This window comes from Pelobates fuscus, chromosome 1 (assembly GCF_036172605.1).
Source record: "Pelobates fuscus isolate aPelFus1 chromosome 1, aPelFus1.pri, whole genome shotgun sequence".
Taxonomy (NCBI): Eukaryota; Metazoa; Chordata; class Amphibia; order Anura; family Pelobatidae; genus Pelobates; species Pelobates fuscus.
In genome coordinates, this window is record NC_086317.1 from 238072071 (window position 1) to 238096125 (window position 24055).

General features: G+C 45.9%; 1 protein-coding gene across 2 annotated transcripts in view; it reads left to right on the top strand.

The window, feature by feature from the left end:
* The window catches only part of LOC134611507 (CYFIP-related Rac1 interactor A-like), a 95153-nt gene that overhangs the window by 15750 nt on the left and 55348 nt on the right, over positions 1-24055 (top strand). For both annotated transcript variants that reach the window (XM_063455445.1, XM_063455470.1), the window contains exon 2: positions 9330-9391. In XM_063455445.1, coding sequence (XP_063311515.1) covers positions 9330-9391 — 62 coding nt within the window. The remainder of the gene's footprint in view (positions 1-9329; positions 9392-24055) is intronic.

The following is a 24055-nucleotide window of genomic DNA, read 5'->3' on the forward strand; positions in this document are numbered from 1 at the left end:
TGTGGTCGGTCTATCTCTGCCCTGAAAACCAGTAAAGTCCCATCCGAAGACGGTGTTCGAATCGTCGAACGCACTTCGACATCTGTCGAAGTGCCGAAGTAAACCGCGGTTAAAACCTCCTCGGGGGTCGCTAGTTGAGGACGATCGGTTTCCCATAAAAAGATGATGAAGTCCCATTCGAACGGGTGTTCGGAGGTTCGAACGCGACTTAGTCTCTGGCTGTGATGTCGAAGGATACGGGTAGGTACAGGTCACCGCGGACCGTGTTCGACTGTTTTAAAATGGCCGCTGCCACGTGTTTGAATGTAATGGCGGCCACTTCGACTACTTCGGCGGCTTCGGTACTTCGATTGTATCCAAAGTTCAGTATTGAAGTACCAAACAGTTAAAGGGCCCAGAACAGCATACCAGAATCCTTTGTGCCCGAAGGTAAGTCTCAAAAGGTAATATATTCCAGGGCCATAGTCACGAGGAAGGAGGCTGGCCATTAGGCTTCTCCACAATCCAGGGAAGCAGGGCAATGTTCTATTTAAAAGGCCAGTTACAAATAACGATTTGTAACATATCTCCCCTTTCGGAGGGAGACTAACCAGGCACCTGACCTTCTGTCGGTCAGTGTCTACGTTAGTCTCGCAGCCCACCCACAAATAAACATTAATAGCAAAGTAACCCCCCCACAATAAATGGTACTCGCCTGTAGGTCCCAGGTTGTAGGGTAACAATGCAGCACCCGCTGTCTTCCTGGCGCAGCTGGGCAAATAGCTGGTGGTACTTGGGGGGGCAGGGGCCAGCGGCACTCTGCCCTGGTGCCAGCGCTGCTGCTGGGGTGGGGGTTTTGCAGGCCAGTCCTGTAACAAGGGGGTCTGTAGGGCAGAGGCCAGCGGCGCTCTGTCCTGATGCCAGCTCTTCCGCTGGGATAGCTGGCAGAATGTCAATCTCGGTGCAAGGATCAAAGGGAGGGCAGAGGCCAACTGCACTCTGCCCAGCTGCCAGCTCTTCTGCTGGGGGAATTAGGGCATAGTCCTGCCCGGGGGCAAAGGGAACGTGGGGGTCAGTGGGGGTTAACATCTCCACTGTTAACCCTGGGCCCAGGTTAGGAGTTAGCTGAGGAGGGGGGAATTGGCTTACCTCCTCCTCCTGATACTCCTGCGGCCGTTGAGAAGGGAGGTCGATGCTCTCCGCTTCTTGTGGAACATGCTGCGGCTGGGGAGAGGGACCGGTTGTCTCCTCTCCCTGGAAGGCATACTCCGGCTGGGGAGGGTGGTCGATGCTCTCCCCTCCCTGTAGCTGGGTCTGCCGCTGGGGATCTGGGCCGCCTGCCCAGCATCCCTGTAGGGCCGGTAGAGAGACTGCGGTCCCATCTCCACCTGCCTGCTGGGGGTCCTCCCAGGACCATTCTATGAGGCCTGCTGCCTCGGGTATCTCTGGTTGGGGTTGGGGAAGGAGACCGGTTGTCTCTTCCCTCTGCACGGTGCACTGCCGCTGGGGAGGGAGGTCGCTGCTCTCCTCTCCCTGTAACTCAGGCTGCCGCTGGGGAGGGAGGTCGTTGCTCTCCGCTCCCTGTAACTCACCCTGGGGTTGGGGATCTGGGCCGCCTGCCCAGCATCCCTGTAGGGCCGGTAGAGAGACTGCGGTCCCATCTCCACCTGCCATCGGAGGTTCCTCCCAGTATACCCCTACGATATCCTGCCAGCTGAAGGGCTCTCGACCTGGCTCTGCTGCTGTGCTCTCCTGGGGTACCTCTGGATGCTGTGGAGAAAGGGGACCGGGTGTCTCTTCCCGGGACCCATTGATGAGGTGCTGGTACTTCCACTCAAGGTCACATTCGTTGGTGACTAGGTACCGCAGATCTGCCTCTAGGTTAATAGTTCTAGGGAGGCCCAGCTTGTCTTCCCGGTCATCATACAGGTCCCAGAAGCGTGAATCTGTAGCCCTACCAAAGTCATCATCGTCCATATTCTCCCAGAATAGATCAGGGCCATCGTAATCCCCACACTCTGGGAATTCATACTCAGCCATCTCTGGAGCGAGCTGAGTTGCGTACCACTGTAGCGCCTGGTATGCGGTGTCGAGCCACAGTTCGTTATATACTAGATTCTCTAGTTTAGCTACCCACACTGGAAGGGGTTGTTTGCCCAGGAAGGGCATCCGCTCTGCCATTCGAGCCTGGATTTGCTGCTCTCGGCTGATACTATGATCTCCTCGCCAACGTTGAACTTCCTGTAGGGCTTCTTCCCACAGCTGAAGTCTGGCTTCATGTCTGTACCCATACATCTCTTCGTCTGAGACTGCCTCATCTCTCCAGGATAGGAAGTCATGCAATCTTTCGAGGAACCGCTCCTCCGTTTCGACTGCTGTGCACGGACTGGCTGGCTCCATGCTGCTCTAGGTAGGGACGCTGCGCAGAGGCTAGCGTTGCCCTCAATAACTCTCATACGATACCACTGCTGTTGGGGTGCTGCTCCTTGCGCTAGGACGCCATTCCACCGCTGCCACCAAATGTTACGGTTGCCTCCAGGCTGGCTGGAAGTTGGACCGTAGAAAAGGATGCTCCTAGCGCTCACCAAGTGACCATCAGCACCGCAGCCACCATAAGCACTGCAGACTCCACGAACCACCGCTGCTGGGCTGGTATCTCGCCGTCTGCTCTGCGCCCTGGACCTACGAACAGGCTCCAGGTTCCAATAGGCGAACCTCTTCCTTCTGTAGAGCGAAGCAGGATCAGGAACAAGAGCTCTTACAAGAGCTCAGTAGCTAAGGGAGTATGAAGAGCATAGCAATCCCTGTAGTGATTATAGCTGTCCCCTACAAACATGAGTCAAGGCTGCAAGTTAGAGGGTCAGAATAAGTCTGAGGTGCTGGAACACCCAGCCTGGCTTTTATTGAGGTACAGGCAAACAGGACACTCCCAGGGGGAGGCATAAAATCACCAATAACAGCAAAGTACAGCCCACAGGTTCCCTCCCCTCAGCTTGGGAGATAATTGAGTTTCCTACTGTATCTACTCAATTATCTCCAAGCTAAAACTTACACATTTTTATACATTTCTATAACTTTACCATTTTACATGATACATTAATAAAACTTATATTTTTATGAACAACATAAATTGGGGAATAACATACTCAAAATTCGTGAGAATCTGTCCAGTGGTTCCAGAGATATTAAAAAGTCTCTTTGGACCGACCGCACGCCTGTTTGCATGCCCACAAACAGTTCCACAGATTCAGGCTGTGTGGTCGGTCTATCTCTGCCCTGAAAACCAGTAAAGTCCCATCCGAAAACGGTGTTCGAATCGTCGAACGCACTTCGACATCTGTCGAAGTGCCGAAGTAAACCGCGGTTAAAACCTCCTCGGGGGTCGCTAGTTGAGGACGATCGGTTTCCCATAAAAAGATGATGAAGTCCCATTCGAACGGGTGTTCGGACGTTCGAACAGGACTTAGTCTCTGGCTGTGATGTCGAAGGATACGGGTAGGTACAGGTCACCGCGGACCGTGTTCGACTGTTCTAAAATGGCCGCTGCCACGTGTTCGAATGTAATGGCGGCCACTTCGACTACTTCGGCGACTTCGGTACTTCGGCGGCTTCGGTACTTCGATTGTATCCGAAGTTCAGTATTGAAGTACCAAACAGTTAAAGGGCCCAGAACAGCTTACCAGAATCCTTTGTGCCCGAAGGTAAGTCTCAAAAGGTAATATATTCCAGGGCCATAGTCACGAGGAAGGAGGCTGGCCATTAGGCTTCTCCACAATCCAGGGAAGCAGGGCAATGTTCTATTTAAAAGGCCAGTTACAAATAACGATTTGTAACAGTGTAGTGTGTGTATAGTGAATGCAGAGTGTGTATATAATGCAGTGTGTGTGTTTGTGTAATGTGTATATAATGCAGTGTGTGTGTATGTAATGCAGTTTGTGCAGTGTGTGTTTATGTAATGTAGTGTGTGTGTATGTAATGTAGTGTGTGTGTGTGATGCAGTGTGTGTGTATAATGCAGGGTGTGTGTGTGTATGTAATGCAGTGTGTGTGTGTTTGTGTAGTGTGTGTGTGTAATGCTGTGTGTGTGTAATGCTGTGTGTGTGTGTTTGTATAATGCGCTGTGTGTATATGTAATGCAGTGAGTGTGTGTATGTAATGCAGTGTGTGTGTATATGTAATGCAGTGTGTGTAAAATGGGGGTGGTGGGGCATTTTTTTATGTTAATTTTTTTTTTTATAATTAAATGTTTTTTTTAGTCCCCCCTCTGCGGCCGCGGGTCTCGCGAGATTTAGACATGGAGCTGCAGGAGCTGCTGGCAAGGTAAATCAGCTATGTAATGAGCCCGGCGGTCCTAGGAGGTATTATCAGCAATATCGGTATCTATATTGGCCGATACCGATATTGCTGAAGATACCGAATATCGGCCGATAATATCGGTAAAACCGATAATCGGTCGATCCCTACTACCGATATGAATGGGTATGACAACAAGGAAGTGTGTAATCTCCGCCTTAGCCACACTTCAAGAAGGGGCCAGACTGTGGGCCGCCAAGGACCCTTATTTGGTGTTAAACTGCTCGAACATGGTTTAACACTGAATGGAGGGACGAAACCAGGGGACTCCAGGCACTATAACCAATTCAAAGAAAACAATGGTTATAGGGATTAGTGTCCCTTTAATGAATAAATTACTTCAGTGGCTGTCAGTCTGAGAGTTGTTTTCTTACAAATATAAACTGCCATTTCTAAGAAAAGGCAATGTTTACATTTGTGAGGGAAAAGAAGCAGCATCTGTGTACCAAAGCCACTACATTAAAATGTAATGGTTTTGGTGCACATAGTGTCTGTGTAAATAAGATCTGTAGTTCTTGTTCTAAATTTTTGTTGCATGAATTATTAGTAAGCCACATGAAATTTATCACCACTAAAATGAAAGAGTCCCTTTGTCCGTTTGAAATGTTGAGCAGTGTCGCCATCAGCAGGGTACAGGCAGTACCTTGGTAAGGGGACTGGTATAGTTAAGCCTGCATAAGGGCCTGGAGCGCATTTGGGTCCAGCAAGGGAGATAACTAAAGCTCCCTGAACTGGACCGCATTGGCCAGCAGCCTCAGAATGATCCCATTTTTTTAATGTAATTTTTTTAACGTATAAATATACAGATTAAGTAAAATGTATTAAAGTGACTTATGTTTAAGTATAGTCCTCAATAAAATATGCTATTACAGTCCATGGAGATATAACATTCAAAAAAATGTATACAAAACATTAGAAAACAATACATTGCATACATACATAATTAAAAGACACAAATAAAGCAAAAATATATTAATACATAGATATTGGATGATACTCCATCATAATATGTGTGAAGACATCAAGAGAGACCTGGAAGAATGGACTTACCCAGTAGTACTTACCCTCAAGATAAACCTTCAATGGGACTGTGATGAAAGCAACTTCGCCACTGTTTTTTGGAGGGGGCTACTTGCCAGCCTTTTACCCTGTGACTATGGCCCCTGCAACAGAACTGGTTAATATACTTTAAACAGGCTCTGTTCGTGCAATTGGGACTATATAGTTTGTTTACCGAACAACCGCACGAACAGACACCAGCCTGGAGCTTGTTAACACCTATTAACAACTTGGAACGTTTCTCACTGCAGGGTTCTAATTGTTCGTCTGGGTGGCCACGATTCCTATGAACAAATACGAGGTGGCGGACATCTTGTTCGCATGAATGCAGACAGCGCTGTTTGGGCATGAATCTCATGGAACTGAAATTGGATACAGAAACTCTGGAACACCGCTGAACTTCCATCATCGCCTGCGTTCGTTTCTATTCAGATTAGAAGGGCACTGTTCGGTGAGATTATTCGTCTGGATGAAGGGAATAAGCTCCAGGGTAAGACTATTGACTCCGTTCGGTAGTTTGTTTGTTCGTTTGCAAACTACTGAACTAGACCGGCCGCAAGCCCTGAATCTCTGGAACTGTTTTGGGCATTAAATTATGCGTGCGGTCGGTCAAAATAGTTTCACCCTGAAACTCACTCTGCCGATGGGGAGAGAAGCCGGCTGCCTCCTCTCCCTGCAATTTACACTGCCACTGGGGAGAGAGACCGATTGTCGCCTCTCCCTAAAACTCACTCTGCCACTGGTGAGGAAGATCGAAAATCCACAGTCCCAATTTGCACAACCTAAGCACGCATTTCCGTGCTGCTCGGTTCTCATCGCTCAACTTTTGCATGGTTGCTGTGATAAAATTGTGTGTTTTTCTGCCTGTGGATAACTGGGTTATTGTATTATCTACTTTGATTGTATCACAGGCAGTGGGGAGGAATTGTGTAATATATGTGGGAGTGTCATTCATTGTTACTGTTTCTATTGGCTTGTTAATCTTGTGTCCCGGTGCCCAACTAGGTTCACCTGGGCGTCACCTTTGTTGTAAAACTTGTATAAAAGGCCAATGTGCCCCATTAAACCTAGAGTTCCTGCTTGACCCTCAACACGTAGTCTTGTCTTGTGATTGGAGGGGAACTGCAATAATCACATTGGGGATTTCTGTACTCTGTATACTCCCCTGGGTTCTAATCACTTAGCTCTTCTTGTTACGCTCTCCTGGAGGAGAGGTCTTTCCGACACGGTCCTGGATGTCAGAGGCTGTCCAGGGTTGAAGGAAGGCGCCGAGATTCCATTTGAGCTGCGGCGGTTGTTGAGTCTGAGGTGGTTGTGGTGTCCGGTGTGGTGCTTATAGTCCTCGGTGTCAGCTATGAAGCATCCATTGATGGAGGTGCCCAGTCGGGGTGGCAGGCGATCTGTCACAGGGACTAATCTACCCACTTCCATATCTAGATATACAGAAGTTTACATGAATTGTAAAAAAAAAAAAAAAAAAAAAAAAGCAATGGTTTATTTAGGCAATCTGGGAAGATCTAGATAAAATAAAAATATTTCAGGAGTTAAATTAATATTTAATTTTAATATACTAAATAATAAGGTGATCCCCACTTTAAGGACATCTAGTTTGGTCCCACCATATGTGCTTTAATTTACCTGGTTCCTCATTAAATCTCCAGCATAATTTGGAGGAGTGTGCTTGAAATTTACTCAATTTTAAGGGAATCATGTACCATCAGTGAAGAAGTTTAAGGAAAATCTCTTGAATATGTATGCAATGTATAGATTTCCTTATCAATTCCGAGGGTTTGGGCTAGGACTGAAAAGAGAAAGACCTCTCTATATAATTTTCCCATTTGATGATGGTTTTTAATTTCACATCCTGGTTGGCTGCATTAATAATATTTCTAATCTTTGAAGACTTCTTTAGATGTCTTCCATATAAGTCCTTATCAAGAGAGGAATCTTTTATTATTGAGATTGTATGTAAAAAAATCAATTATTCTCAAATATGTAAAAAAAAATCTCTATTGGACAAACCAATCCTCATCTGTATCTGCACAAAGGAACTTATCTTAGAATTAAAGTACACATCCTCTATTTTCATTATCCCCTCATTTACCCAATCAGACTGTCACATGTTCATCCTCACCTTGTGGTGTATCTGGGAATAACTACCTTCCTGCATTGGTGGAGATATTGGTCGGCAGCCCTGTGCCGGTGTGTCTGACTCCTGCGGCATATTGAAAGACGCCGGCCGCTGCAGACCCATACCAAATTATAACCCCCACGTCCACCCACGGTATTGAAGACGTCACGCAGAGGATGCGCACACATGTTCTGGGGTCAGAGGCCGGGTAAGGCCAATTGGATTTAAAGGAAACTTATTTAAACTCCTTTGTTACGTTTCCTCATTGCCATGTCGTGGTTTCCCTTAGTGGTTGTCCAAGAGTGTGTTCCTGAGAGTTTATTTCTGGTTATTGACTTTGGCTTTGTTTGACTTCCCTGTATTCTGGTACCCTTGACTTTTGGCTCTCCCTCATCGTTGTGTCTCATTCTGTGTCCCCGACCTCGGTAAGTATTCTGACTATTCTCTGGTACATTAAGTCCGGCCATTCTAAGGCCCGGTAAAATGTTACCTTTAGTCCTAGTTGTAATACAGTTCTGCGTACTGGATCAACTAGTATCCTGACACAGACAAGATCTTTAAAAAAAATGTCAGAACCGTCAGAGAAGCATGTATTGAAATTTGGTTCAGAGAGTAAAAAAGCTTATTTTCTTGGTTCTATAGATTGGAACACCTGAAGTATGATTAAATTATTAAGATTAAGATTTATTTATTTTTTAATTATCAATCCAAAAGAAAAGACCAGGATCAAGATTGCCAAATACTTTGTTCTCATAAATGTACCAGTGTTTTATTACCAAGTTTATAGTTCCCCATTATAGAAAGTGAGGAAACATCACAGTGGTTGTCATAATTTTAAATGGAATTCTATCTTTCTTACCTCCACAAACAAATGATAAAAAGATTTTGAAATACATTTAATCATTTTTAGATACTCTGAAAGGCATTGTTTGAAAAAGGTTTTCCAGCTTTGTAATAAGTAAGGTCTAAGAATATTTATTCTCCCTAACCATGCTGGTTGCACTCCACTTTGCTATCATATTTCTAAATTCTTATAGAAGTTCGATACAAATTTCGTCTATGCATATTTTAATATCAAAATTAATTTTGATTCCAAGATAATGGATTGATTTGTTAGACCAATTGAACTTATAAGCATGACTTAATATTTCTTCCTGAATAAGAGATTGATTACTATGGATAACTTGTGTCTTTTGCATATTAGTTTTATAATTTGAAACTGTGCCCTTTATTAAATGGAAGTCTGCGAAACCAGACTTCTCCTTCCCACAGGCCTGCTTTTGGTATGGCCAAATCCTTTATTAGCAAGTGTCTCTTACAGTGTATGTGTTTCGGATAGTGTATATCTGTATGGTGTATGAGAGAGTGCTTGATTGTGTGTACATGTCCCACTGTGTGTCTGATGCTGTGTGTGCGCGCGCTTCTGTGTGTGTGGCAGCAGGTGTGACAGCAGGAACTTGTGTGTATGTGTGCCTAACAGATTGTGTGTGTCTAACATATTGTACATGTGTATGTGTGTATTTGTGTCTGCCTCTGTGTATGTGTATATTCTGGAAACGTGTGTGGTTTTTATTTGAGTATCTGTGTGGCAAGGAGTGTGTTTCTAGATCAGTAAAAAAAAAACATTTTAAGGGGCCCAGAAATTTCCGATGACAGCTCTGTTTGGGAAGTATGCTATATGTATGAAAGCTATTCTTGTTCCAAATGGTCCCCACTAAGTAAGAGTTTCTTTCCATGCAGTAAAATTGATTCTTATGTAATCTTTCCTATCCATCTTTCCTTTCTCTGATGTTACCTGTTCTTTACAGATCTCTTTGTGCTGATGAAGTGACTCCGGGTGCTGCAGCTGCTGGTGATAGAGCTGTAACTGGTAAGTTTCAGAGAGGTTTAACCCCTTAACGACACATGACATGTGTGACATGTCATGATTCCATTTTATTCCAGAAGTTTGGTCCTTAAGGGGTTAAAGGGCAGCCTGGCATGTAATGTAGGTGTCTATATACAAAAAACGAAGAGAAGACAGGAGAATAGGATAAGGTAAAGTATCCTAAGGAGTGGATTTCCCGATAATCAAAGGAAATGGGAGTAAGGGTAGTGTAGCTTGATGGCAGGTGCAAGCCTCTGACTTAATTAAATGTAACTTTTAATGGTAATGCATTTAAAAAGGTAGTAGGCACCCAACAATCTACGTTAAAGTGTAGTTAAAACAGCACTTAAACGCCTGTGGGGATGGTAGTTATATAGCCTATGTGGTATTAAGTCGTATTGTAGCGTTGATACCGTAGTGGGATAATACTGACGGTTATCTGAGACCACACAGTCCCACGGACTAGGATCAATATAAATCTGCGTTCATTAGAGCCCCCAAGTCATGTTTGCTCTAGGATTGAGCAGGGTAAGGATACATATTACTACAGAGATACTTTGCCATTAAGATATTTGCAACAAAGTAACCTGTAATAGTATGATTGATGGTTGTAGCTGATTATTACTTTAAAGTAATGAATTTCGTGCGGAACGCTGTCTATGTCACTTCAAGGTGACATTCTGTCTATCTATGGATATTCTTTTAAATCTCAGGGGAGATGTCTATTACAAATACAAAAAGAGAAGTCCTGCGCTTAAGCAGCAAGGACTACAACACACATCAGCCCCAATATATAGTAAAAACCAAAGAAAAGAAAATGTTACTTGCGCTTTTTCCTTAATCCCTATGTATATTTAGACAAATGGAGGTCATTTAGTTGCTCCAATGGCCATTGGAGGGATGCCCGCCTGCCAACGTCAAGGCAGACCCCCCCTAAGCGGGTCCTAACACTGACCCTTCAGCCTGCTTCCTTGAGGGGTGTATATAAAAAAATACCCCTTTCTGTCTCATTAGAGATATCTTTGCCAGAAGCTCAAGGAAGCAGGCTGAAGGGTCAGTGTTAGGACCCGCTTAGGGGGGGTCTGCCTTGACGTTGGCAGGCGGGCATCCCTCCAATGGCCATTGGAGCAACTAAATGACCTCCATTTGTCTAAATATACATAGGGATTAAGGAAAAAGCGCAAGTAACATTTTCTTTTCTTTGGTTTTTACTATATATTGGGGTTGATGTGTGTTGTAGTCCTTGCTGCTTAAGCGCAGGACTTCTCTTTTTGTATTTGTATTTACTTTGTATCACACAGCCTGGTTACAATGCTGCTACCCATCCCATGTGTTCCCTATTAAGGGTTAATAAGTAAAGGGGTGTATATAAAAAAATACCCCTTTCTGTCTCATTAGAGATGTCTATTAGCTTTGTCCCCGTGCGATTTGTACAGCACGAGTTAAATACCTGATAGCAGTACACATTTAGCTAAGGGGAATATAACTGATTTAAAAGTGTGGAACTTTTTATAAATATGTATTCTTACCCTGCTCAATCCTAGAGCAAACATGACTTAGATTTGGGGCTCTAACAAACTCAGACTCGTATCCTAGTCCGTGGGACTGTGTGGTCTCAGATAACCGTCAGTATTATCCCACTACAGTATCAACGCTGCACTGTGACTTAATACCACATAGGCTATATAACTACCAGTCCCACTGGAAGTTCTTTCACTAGGGGTTAACCCCCACCCAGGAGTACATTTATTTGGTACCTGTTTAACTTTTGTTAGTAATGTGGGTGTCTGTTCCATATTATTGCAAAAAGCAGAACAAGATACTAAAACAGTGTATATTATACATTGCATACTTTAACGCTGGTGATTGGTGATGCAGTATACATGCCCCTCATATTACTGGTATATTTTCACAATTTTCTAACAATTTTCTAAGAAAAGTTTTATATAACAGTGATAATTTCCATATTGTTAGTTACGGTAGCTGTTGATTGAAAATCAGGAATTATAACAGCATAACTATTTTTGGAGTCTGGAGTTTCCAGCCAAGATTGCAGAGATAGAGACATGTAAACATTCCAAGGAATTGAGAAGTTGTTGTTTTATATTCCAAATTATGAACAACATTATTACATACAGCCATAAAGAGAAAGACATGGCTTTTTTCTTTTGACAACATCTTGCATTAATCTTTTTCCTGCGCATGCATACTAAGTAGCTACAAAGAGAACATGCCTGGAACTAATGGACCATGCTATGCTGGTGTATTAGGCATATTAGGGAGTTTACAAAATATGTATATTTGTTCTCTTATGATATTAACTAAGATCCACAATTTCAGAATTGTATGCTAATTACAATGTACTTGGCACCTGAACTCCAAGTGCCTTGTACAAGTTCACATTAAAATCATCTCTTCATGATGAAGATCTCTCACGAAGTCTGGGCTAAAAATAGCTCATTAGATTCTTGGTATTTCAAGACTTATGACAAAGTATTGTGTCTTCTCTTACGTATACGAGGTTACCTAGGTATTTATTATTTTATATTTAAAGCTTCCAAGCCCCACGTTGGGCGCCAATTGTAACCGCGGCTGGTTCCCTTATTTACCACTATAATGTCTTAAAGCATAGAACTTAGCAGGGCTAACCATACAGATATCATAGCTATAATTTTATATAGTTAGTGTAAGAGATCCTCTATTTGACATATATAAATAATTGAGAATACAATATAAAATAAGGATTGTCTTGGAAGCAATAAAGATTTGTCTTTTAGATATTTATTATATAAAAATATAAATATAGACATAAAAAATCCATTATAGCAGAGTTTATAAGATTAAACTAAATGCTTGCAAATATCATTAATAGGTTAACATACCCTTCTGAACATGTCATCATGTCAGCCTCTCTGTCATTTTAAGATGGAGCAGCGTCTGTCTCCAAGTCTCTCCTCTGTTTCTTAACATTTTAAAAGTACACCTATTTATACCTTAGGTGCCTTCATTTTAGGGTCACTGTAGTTCATATAAGAAAAAGTAACACTTCTTTTACTTTATTCATTTTAGGACCTCCCTTAACTTGGCCATAACTAAAGGGTGTATACGTCATGGAAATTTTCCTGACTTAGTTCAAGATGGCATCTTAAAGTCTGAACATCCTTATCTACTTAAGGATACCACAGTATATTGTGTACTGAAAGAGTCGTAGCATAGCCTTGAAGCTTGTTTATGCATTATTGTTATTGTAATTCGTCTGGGACAAAATGGCGTAAACATAATATGCACTGTAGGTAGGTAAGAGGTTATTGCTTAAAGAAACATCTATGAAAAACAATATGTTCCATTTCTAACACATTGTCAGTTTGCAATATCTCTTAAAGCGGCACTGTCATGCCGAACTTACCTTTCCTCAATCTCTTCCTCTTCTCCCCCTCTCTCAGGATCTGTTATTCTTTTCTTCTTGTCTTCTTTAGTTTTCTTTAAAATCATAAGACAAAGTAGGGACTCTTTGTCTTATGGAGGATTTCTCCGCTTGACCAGCTCAGACCAGCGGAGGAGCAAAGTGTGCTTCATTTCCGCTGGTCAGAGCAATTTTCCCATGATCCCTAGCTTTACTCCCTGTTCCCACAATGCTTCCTGTCAGTATTGCCGAACGTCCTGTCACTTAGACAGAACGCCGGCAAAACTGCCGAATTGCATCCTAACAGAATGAGCACTGTTTCTCCATTGGTGTTAGGATGCAATTCGGTACTTTGATCGTATCGGAATTTCTTTCTAATGAATGAAACTCCGATCCTATTCATTGCCGCGGCTGCATCTTGCAGCCGCTTAGTAGATAACTCCCTAATTCCCACGGTATTAGGGAGCTATCTACTAAAAGGCTGAAAGACCTAAATTGGTCTTTCAGCCAAATGTACTAATACTAAGTAAAGATTACTTAGTATTAGTAAATAATATGCCCCTACTCGCTATACCGCTTGAAATCCATTCAATCACAGTGATCTGTGTCATTTTACAAGCGTGGGAAAGTTCTTTGGAATTTTCCCACGCTTGTAAAATGACACAGAGCACTGTGATTGGATTGCTTTAAAACCATCCAATCACAGTGATCTGTCATTTTACACAGCGTGGGAAAGTTCTTTTGAATTTTCCCACGCTGTGTAAAATGACACAGAGCACTCTGATTGGCTTAAACCAACCAATCAGTGTGTTCTAAGCCTAATTGCAGGGCAGGGCAAGGCTTTATAAGCCTTGACCCGCCCTGCGGAGCTCAGTACGCGGCGTGCCCTCCATGGGTGAACATGGATTAAATTTTTTTTGCGCTCGTTTTTTTTTTTTTTTTTTTTAAAGTGCGACGGTATGATGGATTTTTATTTGGCCTTTTTGGGGGCTGAAGAAAGAAGAATTTAGAAAAAAAGAAGACGTCAAATCGTAAGTTAAATTTTTTTTTTTACAGGTTAGTTATTTTATTCCCCCCTCACTATTTTTAGGGTGAGGGGGGTAGGTAGGGGATAGAATGTTTTGGGTGGGGGTGGGGCTGACTAGGGGCTTGGGACCCCTAGTCACCTTGATGGGGGGGGCTTAATTTAGGGCCCCCACCCACCACGCAGGGGCCAGGGGGGGAGGACAGTAGGTCCCCCCCCTTATTGTTTTATTAGGGCCCCCACCCACCGCGCAGGGGTGGGGGCCAGGGGGAGGACAGTAGGTCCCCCCCCATCTTTATTTAGAGCCCCCACCAACCGCTCAGGGGTGGGGGCCAGGGGGGAGGACAGTAGGTGCCCCCCTTATTATTTTATTAGGGCCCCCACCCACCGCGCAGGGGTGGGGGCCAGGGGGGGAGGACAGTAGGTCCCCCCCCATTATTGTTTTATTAGGGCCCCCACCCACCGCTCAGGGGGGAGGACAGTAGGTCCCCCCCCTTATTGTTTTATTAGGGCCCCCACCCACCGTGCAGGGGTGGGGGCCAGGGGGGGAGGACAGTAGGTTCCCCCCCCTTATTGTTTTATTAGGGCCCCCACCCACCGCGCAGGGGTGGGGGCCAGGGGGGAGGACAGTAGGTCCCCCCCCATCTTTATTTAGAGCCCCCACCAACCGCTCAGGGGTGGGGGCCAGGGGGGAGGACAGTAGGTCCCCCCCTTATTATTTTATTAGGGCCCCCACCCACCGCACAGGGGTGGGGGCCAGGGTGGGGGCCAGTAGGCCCCCCCCCTTATTGTTTTATTAGGGCCCCCACCCACCGTGCAGGGGAGGGGGCCAGGGGGGGAGGACAGTAGGTTCCCCCCCCCTTATTGTTTTATTAGGGCCCCCACCCACCGTGCAGGGGTGGGGGCCAGGGGGGGAGGACAGTAGGTCCACCCCTTATTGTTTTATTAGGGCCCCCACCCACCGCTCTGGGGTGGGGGCCAGGGGGGGGGACAGTAGGTTCCCCCCCCCCCTTATTACCATTTTTTTTTTACAGTCAGCATCCACAGGCTGCTCACTGTTTAGTGGACATGCCCCTACTCGCGGTATAGCGAGTAGGAGCATTGGGGAGATTTTAATTGACCCCCGTAGAGTGAGGGGGGGACCAGGGGGGCTTATGAAGTGGTGGGGAGCTCTGCTCCCTGCCGCTTCTATCTTTACATATTACAAGGAGGGAGCTGCACGCCGGTAGCTCCCTCCTTGTAATAAACTGAACGAACAAACAAACACTGATACTCAGTGTTAGTTTGTTCATCTAATTTTTTCTATTCATTCATTTGTCTGTCTGATGAATGAATGAATAGGTGAAATTCCCGTTCGCATGTCCAGGTGTTTCACTGGGCATGTGCGGGAATCTCACAGTCTGTGTAGTGTGGGTAGATGACGTGTCCCACAGGGACTTCACCTACCCACACAAAGATGGCGGCGCCCTGAATATAGATCGGGGCAGAAAATAAAGAATAAAAAATAGGTAATGTGGGGGGCTTAGGGGCATTTGGGGGTGACTAGGGGGTCAATTGGATGTAGTGGAGGCGGGAGGGGGGTTAAAAAAAAAAACGGGATTCGGCATGACAGTGCCGCTTTAAAGACAGAGTACACAGTTTAAGAAATACAACATTTCATTCTAAAACTTGTAATATTTGGATTTGTCCATAACAAACTTGCATCATACATGATAGCGTGATGTATGTCTAATATATAACACCGCTTAGATGTATGTTTCTACCGCAGCAATCACATGGAAATTCAGTGGTGTGTTGGGAGTTAAAAGGGCATAAGGAATAGGAGCCAGTAAAGAGTAATGTAATAAGTTATTTTCTTTAATTGCCAATTGGAAACTAGAAATATATAAAAGTACCAATGTGTGGTGTGCAAAATGTACATGTTTGCGTAAAATGTCCAAATGTACAAGATTTGGCTTAATGTTTCATACTGAAATGCTGCAAATATGAGCTCCTTTCACCATGATCACTTCAAACATTGAAGGGGGCATGGTGTTTGGAGTACCCCTTTAAATGCATTTGGTCTCATGCTGTATTCTCCACATTCAAATCTCTTGAGTTTTGCAAAAAAAATGGTTTGCATCTTTCTGCAGTGCCACGTCCTCTAATTTCACACAACGATTTCCTTATTAGATATATTCTGAGTACATACTCAGTTCAGCCAGCGAGAGATCAGTGTAAGCCGAGTTGCTAACATGACTCCACTCTATAGCCAATCATTGTCCTCTTCTATACTGTTTAACTGCCAATCAGGAAGACATTTCATGAAAAAGGTATACATGGCTAAGGGGGTGGAGTTAAGCTGCAGAGAGTCTCAAAACATTTTTCTTTTTTGGATTTTATGAATTTAATCCTGAATTGTTAAAAACACTAGTAGGGTTACTCATTTAAGAGAGTATTCAAATTTAAGGCCAAAGTATCTGACATAGAGAACATATTCAGCAATGTTTTCATTGAATTTGAATTGTCACTGTAGATATTTCATCAAATTATTTCCCCAAATAATATTCACATATCCTCCATGTGTGTATGTCTTCACATCTCCAAGAATGTTTGCAAGCTATAAGCTATTTTTGAGTTATTTAGAGACCAGTTAAAGGGACATGAGTCACGTTAACAACTACAGCTTAATGTAGTTGTTCTGGTGTGTAAGGTCAGTCACTGCAGGCATTTTAATGTAAACATTTCCTATTCAGAAAAATCTCCCTTTTCACAGAAAAAAACGTGTTTACATTGCTCCTTAGGTACACCTCCAGTAACCACTGATGTTCAGCATCTCCATGCTGTGCATGGCGGTACTGAACTTTCCCCATAGATATGCATTGAATCAGTGCATCTCTATGAAGAGATGCTGATTGAACCGTTGCATGTGCGATAGCCTCTCAATGCTTTCCTATGGGAAATTCTGAGGATCTTAACCAAGGAGGTGGATCACGGCGGAGCCAGCGATGGAAAAAAAGGTAAAATTGTTACCTATTTAAAGGGGGGCTAGCCACCTAAACTATGCTATGTTTCTAACACTATACGGTGAGGAGTACACGTTTGTATTCCTGACCCGTTAGTGTTCCTTTAAGTCAATTAGTTGACAAGATTTTCCTTACCAATCCTTTTAGTCCCATTGAAATATCATCTTATGGGGGGCGTGGCCTGACAGCCGATGAGACCGGTCGTGCTTTGCTAGAGCTCCGCTCCACCGGCACCTTAAACTACAAAAGCGACCTTTATTCAGCCGAATACCTCTCCCCTAACACGGAATTATGGAGAGGAGACCTCCCAAGAAACAAACCAAGAGGGTTACGGAATCTGGGGGCTCCGTTCTGGACCTCCTTACCGCGCCCCGGCATGGCAGAGCTGGCAGCCAAGATGGCGACGGGGGATCCACGCACTCCTCACCCGGTGCTGACAGGGTACCCTCATCTGCAGACTAGCAGACTGTCCTGGCCAAGCTGGCGGAGGTGAAAACTTTCCTCGCAGGGGAAATCACCAGATCCACAGCCATACTCCAGGCCGACATAAGCGCCCTGGGGGAGCGCACGGCCAAATTAGAAGATCGCATGGAGGCGACCACTCAGGCCCACAACGGGGTCACTGACAGAGTTAACCGCCTAACTACACACGTGGTCGACATGGACCTGGCCCTGGAGGACATCACCAACCGCTCTAGGAGGAACAACCTCCGTTTGAGGGGCTTACCTGAAGGCCCGGACGAAAACCTGCTAGAGCTCGTGCTTTCGATACTTAAGCCTCTCCTTCCTGATATCCCGGAAGAACAGTGGCACATCGAGAGGGCTCATAGGGCGATGAAAACCCAAAGGACCGACGCAAACACCCCGAGGGATGTTATAATAAACTTCCTATATTTCAGGACGAAAGAAGCATTGATGAAGAAGGGCAGAGACGGGCCTATCCGGCAAGACGGAGCCATGATTTCCCTATATCAGGACCTGGCGCCCTCGACGCTCCAGAGGAGGAGGGACTGGCGGCCCATCACAGGGGCTCTGCGAGGTGCAGGCCTGAAGTATGCCTGGGGCTTCCCATTTAAACTCATGGTCTTCCGCAACGGCAGAACCCACATTTTGACACCTGGAGGTGACACGAAGCGCCTGTTCCAGGGACTGGGAATATCACCACCCTCAGACCTCCCAGACCTGGCAATGGGACCGGAGGAGCTTCCACACCTTCAGGCGGAATGGCGTGGTGCGGGATCCAGGAGCCAGCGATGATTCCCTGTGGTATCGTATGCCTTCATGTCTCTCCGCCTTTTTCCTTCTCTCCACGGCTGGTGGAAGGTCCTGCGGTTTGTTGGGCGGGGGGTTCGGGTCTAGGGGTTTTTCAAAAGGTTATGCTACACCAGGGATTTTTCTTTAATGTATCTTTATCTACATTTTTTTTTTTTGTCACCCACTTTGAAGGCCTCCTGCCCCCGAGCGTTTGAAATGGGACCCTTTTTTGTTTGGGGTTCCAGGAGCAGTGGTTTTGGTTGGGCGGTAGTCCGGGATCACTGGGTTTATCACAGGGCCTTCCTTCCCTAAACAGCCATTTTGTGGGCTTCCCCACTGTGAATTGTGCCCCCGCATTCGATTGTTCCCTTTGCCCCTGTTTCCTGGCTTTCGCCACGAGATGGTGGCCCACGAAAGGGCCCCCTGGAGGCCCTCGTCTCCCTCAGCCGAACTGCCCTGATGGTTGGCAGCTTCCACCTACAGGAGCCGGGGCTCCTACACCCGGAACTAGGCCTCTAGCATTCGGGGCTTACCTCAGGTGGGGTATGTTTGGGGGGTCGGCCTGCAGAACGTGGGTGGCCCGGAACGTCCTCCGATGATCACGGACATTGACTTTTGACTTTTCGTTATAGTATATGTACCAAGTGTTTTTTGTTATTTCATGGGGGTACCAGGGTAAGTCACCCGTTTGCCCCTCCCATAAGGGTTAATCTTTGTTGCAAAACAAGAAAAAAACAAAAAAACACCAAATTAAAAAATAGACAAAAAAATAAACAAAAATAGTTTAAATAAAACAAAAAAAAAACAAAAAAAACATAAAAATGAAAAATGAAAAAAGGAAAATAGAATCACTATAAAAATAGCAAAACACACCCCCAAATATAAATAAAAACACTCCCCAAATCGTGATTTAATCATGTTAACAACTATTTAGCAATTTTGGAATACAAGGTACTGTAGCACATGTTTTGACAAACCCGTGACGCCATAATAGGTATTTAAATATAATCTAAAGTGTGACATAAAGTTTAACCAAACAAGAACTAAATATGGAAACAACGTATACTGTAAAATGTTGAATTAACAACTTTCACTGAGAGACTTGTAGGGTGCAGTGGTAATGAGTGGGTGGCGGGACAGCTTGTTCATGCTTTCATAGGGGGGGTTGGTGGGCTCGGGACGCGGGGGCCTTGGGTGGGGATGTCATGTACAACCCACGTTAGATACTGCCGCTAAACTACTCCTGTTATGTAACCCACGCCAATGTGGTTAGTTTATGAAGGGAAGCATGCCGTTTGCAGATTTTAAGCCAATGTAACCCACTGAGAGAGAGCACCTAGCATGGAACACTGTTAGCCCTGTGCACTTCCCCACGTGTCCAAGTGGAGTGCCGCGGGTGGGGCCTGCCCCGGGTGGCTCGATTTCCGCGGGGTCGCTTCCTGTGCGGATACTTGCCCCCGCCGGCCGGTCTGGGGTATTCCCTGCCGGGGGCCGGGCGGTGGGGGTGACTGCCCGCCCGGGTGGGCGGCCTCTACGGAGGAGGGAGGGATGGGGTGCACTTGGGGGGCACAGCCGTGAGTTAGTGGCGCGATTAGTCTTATACATTTGTGGTTTACATGGAGTCTTCTATGTCTCCTGGGTGCCACGACAGAAGGCGTGGGTGGGTTTGGCGAATTTCTTTCCGCAAACATGTCAGCCTTCCCCCCTCCCCCCCCCCCCCCCCCCCCCCGCAGAACCTAAGATGGCGGGTAGTGGACGGAGAAGGCCATGTACCCCGTGTGGTTAGACTGCCCCTGCTGGGGATGTTGGGCCGTCCTGAGATTCAGATAGGATTTCACTGTGGGGGGGATTGGGGACGTGGGTGGGGCCGTATATCCTTAGACGGCGTGGAAGATTGCTGTAGATTGCAAACCTGTACTGTATTATTGCATGTTTCGAGGTTTAGAAATTTGCAACAAACGTATTTCGATGTTTAACGGTGTGAAAATGTAAAAAAAAAAAAAGGAAAAACAAAACAAAAATCTCTTAATGTTAATATCAATAACAATAAGTAACCATAATCCATCGTGTGTGGAATTACCAAAAATTATGATTAAGAAACGCAAAAACAAACCTCAAACCACTAAACACCCCCCAGAAAAACTAAAACAGACAAAAAAGAAGCTGAGACCGATCCCAATAAAGCTCAACTACGGGGATAGGGCTGCTGAACGGGAATTCACATGCCACACCTAAGTTTTCTAATGGTTATACGCTTAAAATAACACGAATAATATTGTAGAACGCATACGTTTGTAAATGTACTGTTTAATGCATACAGATGCAACAATCTTCGACAAACTGTCGTTTACCTTTTACTGAGAGTTCCGTTCTGAATGTTTTGGGGGCAATGTCCTACCGCCATATAGCAATTACCTGTTTGAGACATGTTATGACTAGTCCAACGTTTTCCACGTGAGGCTGTGGGGGGAGAGGGGTATGTCTAGGGGGGCGGTAATTTAATACCGAAGGGCAGCGGGGGTAGTCACCTATTGAACCATTTTTGGGCTCCGAGTAGGTGACGGAATGGCGCTGAGGCATCAGACTAGAGCTAAAGATGGTGGAGGGGGAGTGGGGATTACTTACAGTCTGATCAATACGATTGCATTAACCGCTGACATAGAGGTCCAAATATCACGTACGTGGTGCATAGGTGGTGGGGCTCGGGAATCCATTGTTCCTCCCATCGTTGATCGTGGCAGGGAAATGGGATGACGTTCCCCATATTGTTCTGGCATTTGATAAGACCAGAACCTCTTCGCGTCGGACTGTGTCCAGATGCAGTCTTCTTCTTCTTCTTCTTACACTTTACTTTCTTCCTACCCCTCTTTCCATTCCTTTTAGTTGTCTTCTTCCCCGGGGGGGCGGCGAGGGCGGGGGTCTACCACAAGGTATCTCACGGAGCCCCGACAGGGGACGTGCAACGACGGGAGGCATCGGGGGCTTCCATATGGCCCTAACCAGACGACATGATGGGGATTAAGATACTCTCTTTGAACGTTAAGGGCCTGAATGCCCCAAGGAAGTGCAGACTCCTATTTAAGGAACTGAGACGGACCGAATCGGACATTGCATTCATACAGGAAACTCATTTGCCCAAACAGGCCAAGTTCAGGTTGAAAGACCACGCATTTGCTGGTTCCTATGAAGCTAGGACCCTTCGCAAACGCAATGGGGTGGCGATACTTAGTAGAAGTAGTTGCCCCTTCCGCGAAACGCATTACGAGGCAGACACGGACGGACGGTTCGTTATTGTCTCTGGCGTCCTGCATTCCCATAACATACACTTGATAAACATCTACGCACCTAACCAGCCAGATAAAGAGTTCTGGACAGGGATCAAGGAGAAAATATCGGCGCTACCACACGGAATGTTTTTTATGGGAGGTGACTTCAACGCAGCACCATGCCCGGCTGTAGATAGGAGCTCGCGGACGGGTGTCCCTAGGTCACAGGGTAGGGGCGGTCAGGACCGTCTGCTTCAGGGTTTCATGGCGGACACAGGTCTAGTGGACATATGGAGAACTCAGCACCCAGGGGTCAAGGACTACACCTTTTACTCGGCCCCCCATGGGACGTACTCTAGGATAGACCTTTTCCTGACTAATGCGGCAGGCATGTCCCGAACAACCGGATCGCAGGTGGGCAACATCTCCTGGTCGGACCACGCGGACGTTTCCATCACGTTGGGAAACCTATGCGTTGCTTCACCGTGGACGTGGAAACTAAACACGTCCCTGCTTCAGGACCCGGAGAACTTGGAACAGACCAGACAAGGAATCGTTGAATACTTTGCATTGAACACCACTCCAAATGTAAGCGCAAGTACAGTTTGGGCGGCACATAAAGTGGTCATTAGAGGGACCTTAATTAAATTAGCCACCAGAAAAAACAAAGTGAAACACCAGGTGCTTGAATCTCTGATGGGTCAACTTAGAACCCTCGAGCACAAACATCAAATGGCGCCATCGGCTAGCGTATTTGCAAAACTGGAGGCAGTAAGAAGGGACATCCGCACTTTAATGTTGGATGATGCGGCTACAGCCATGACCTGGTCAAAACGGACCTTCTTCGAAAAGGCGAACAAAATGGACACCCTCTTAGCGAGGACTCTTAGGCCACGGCAAGGAAGGACCCACATAACAGCATTGAAACATACTGACAGCACGACGAGGACGGCACCAGCAGAGATTGCAAAGATTTTTGAGGAGTTCTACGAGCGGCTATACAATCACTCTCCGGAAGGAAGTCCGCACGGAGTGCACGAAGAGGACTATATTCTACGATACCTGGACGGACTCGGGTTGGCTAAACTGAGTGGAGAGGCAGAACGCACCCTGGCGGCCAACATCTCGGAAGAGGAGGTGGACAGGGCAATTACAAATCTACACGGCAACAAAGCGCCGGGACCGGATGGTTTTGACGGCTCTTATTACAAAGCTTTCAGGGAGGAACTCACACCACAACTGGTCCGACTTTTCGACAGCTTACGGCAGGGCGGACAGTTGGAACCCGACATGTCACTGGCGACTATAGTACTCTTACCGAAGCCCGGAAAAGACCCTCTTTACCCTGAAAACTACAGGCCTATCTCGCTGATCAACCATGACCTGAAGATCTTGGCGAAAATACAGGCCGACAGACTCAACCCACTGCTGATTTCTCTCATCCATGCAGATCAAGTTGGGTTTATCCCTACTAGACAATTGTTCGAAAATACCAGGAGGAATGTGGATTTAATATGGAAACAGGTGACATCAAAGATCCCAACATTAGTGGTATCCTTAGACGCGGAAAAAGCTTTCGATCGAGTCCGGTGGCAATTTCTGTTTCCAGTGCTCAAGTGCATGGGCTTCCCTGAGGAATACATAACTACAACGAAAGCAATGTATCAAAACGTGCGTGCGCAGATACGGATATCGGGTGCCCCATTGCACCCTTTCCAGCTGTATAATGGAACGAGGCAAGGCTGCCCGCTCTCGCCCCTTTTGTTCGTCTTGGCATTGGAACCTCTGCTACACGTGATACGCCAACATCCGAATATTGCGGGAGTCAGAGTGGGAGACAAAAGTTTTAAGGTGTCGGCTTACGCAGATGACGTACTTTTAACCATCACAAATCCGCTCGCATCGATGTCGGCGCTTCAAGAAGTTATTTTACAATACGGCGGGTTAGCGGGATATAAAACAAACATTCAAAAGTCCAGTGCGCTCCCGATCTGCATGTCACAAGATGACACGGACAGGTTGCGCGCGGAATACCACATTCGAATGGAATCAAGACTCCCTGAAATACCTAGGGATTAATATAACGGCTGACCCGGAGCGATTATAGGACGCTAACTACGCCCCTATGCTTAGAGTACTGATGAGGGATCTGGATAGATGGACTGATATTCCCATATCCTGGATCGGGAGGATACACTCGGTAAAAATGAATATCCTCCCGCGCCTATTGTTTCTTTTCCAGACGTTACCCATCAGAGTCACGAAGACGCAATTGATCCCCTTGCAAAGGTCGATAGGGAATTTTGTCTGGCAGAACAAGAGGCACAGAACTTCTAGACAGATTTTATACAGATGTAAAGATAGGGGGGGCCTGGGCCTACCAAACCTCTTCTTCTATTACTTAGCGGCGCAACTGTCACAGGTGGCCATGTGGCACTCTACCCCCGAGGAGAGGCGTTGGGTGGACATCGAATCCCTGATGGTGGACGGCGTCCTCCCCCAGTTTACAATGTGGGTCCCTAGGGAACACAGACCAATGATACGGAGCGCAAGCCCAGCGATTCTCAATTCAATTAGGATATGGGACTTGTGTAACACCAAATATAAGCTGGCATCGTCCCCATCCCCCTTGTCCCCTCTATATGGCAACAAGGAATTCCCGCCAGGTATGACTCCCTGGGACTTCCGCAACATCGAAAGAACTGGATTGCAACG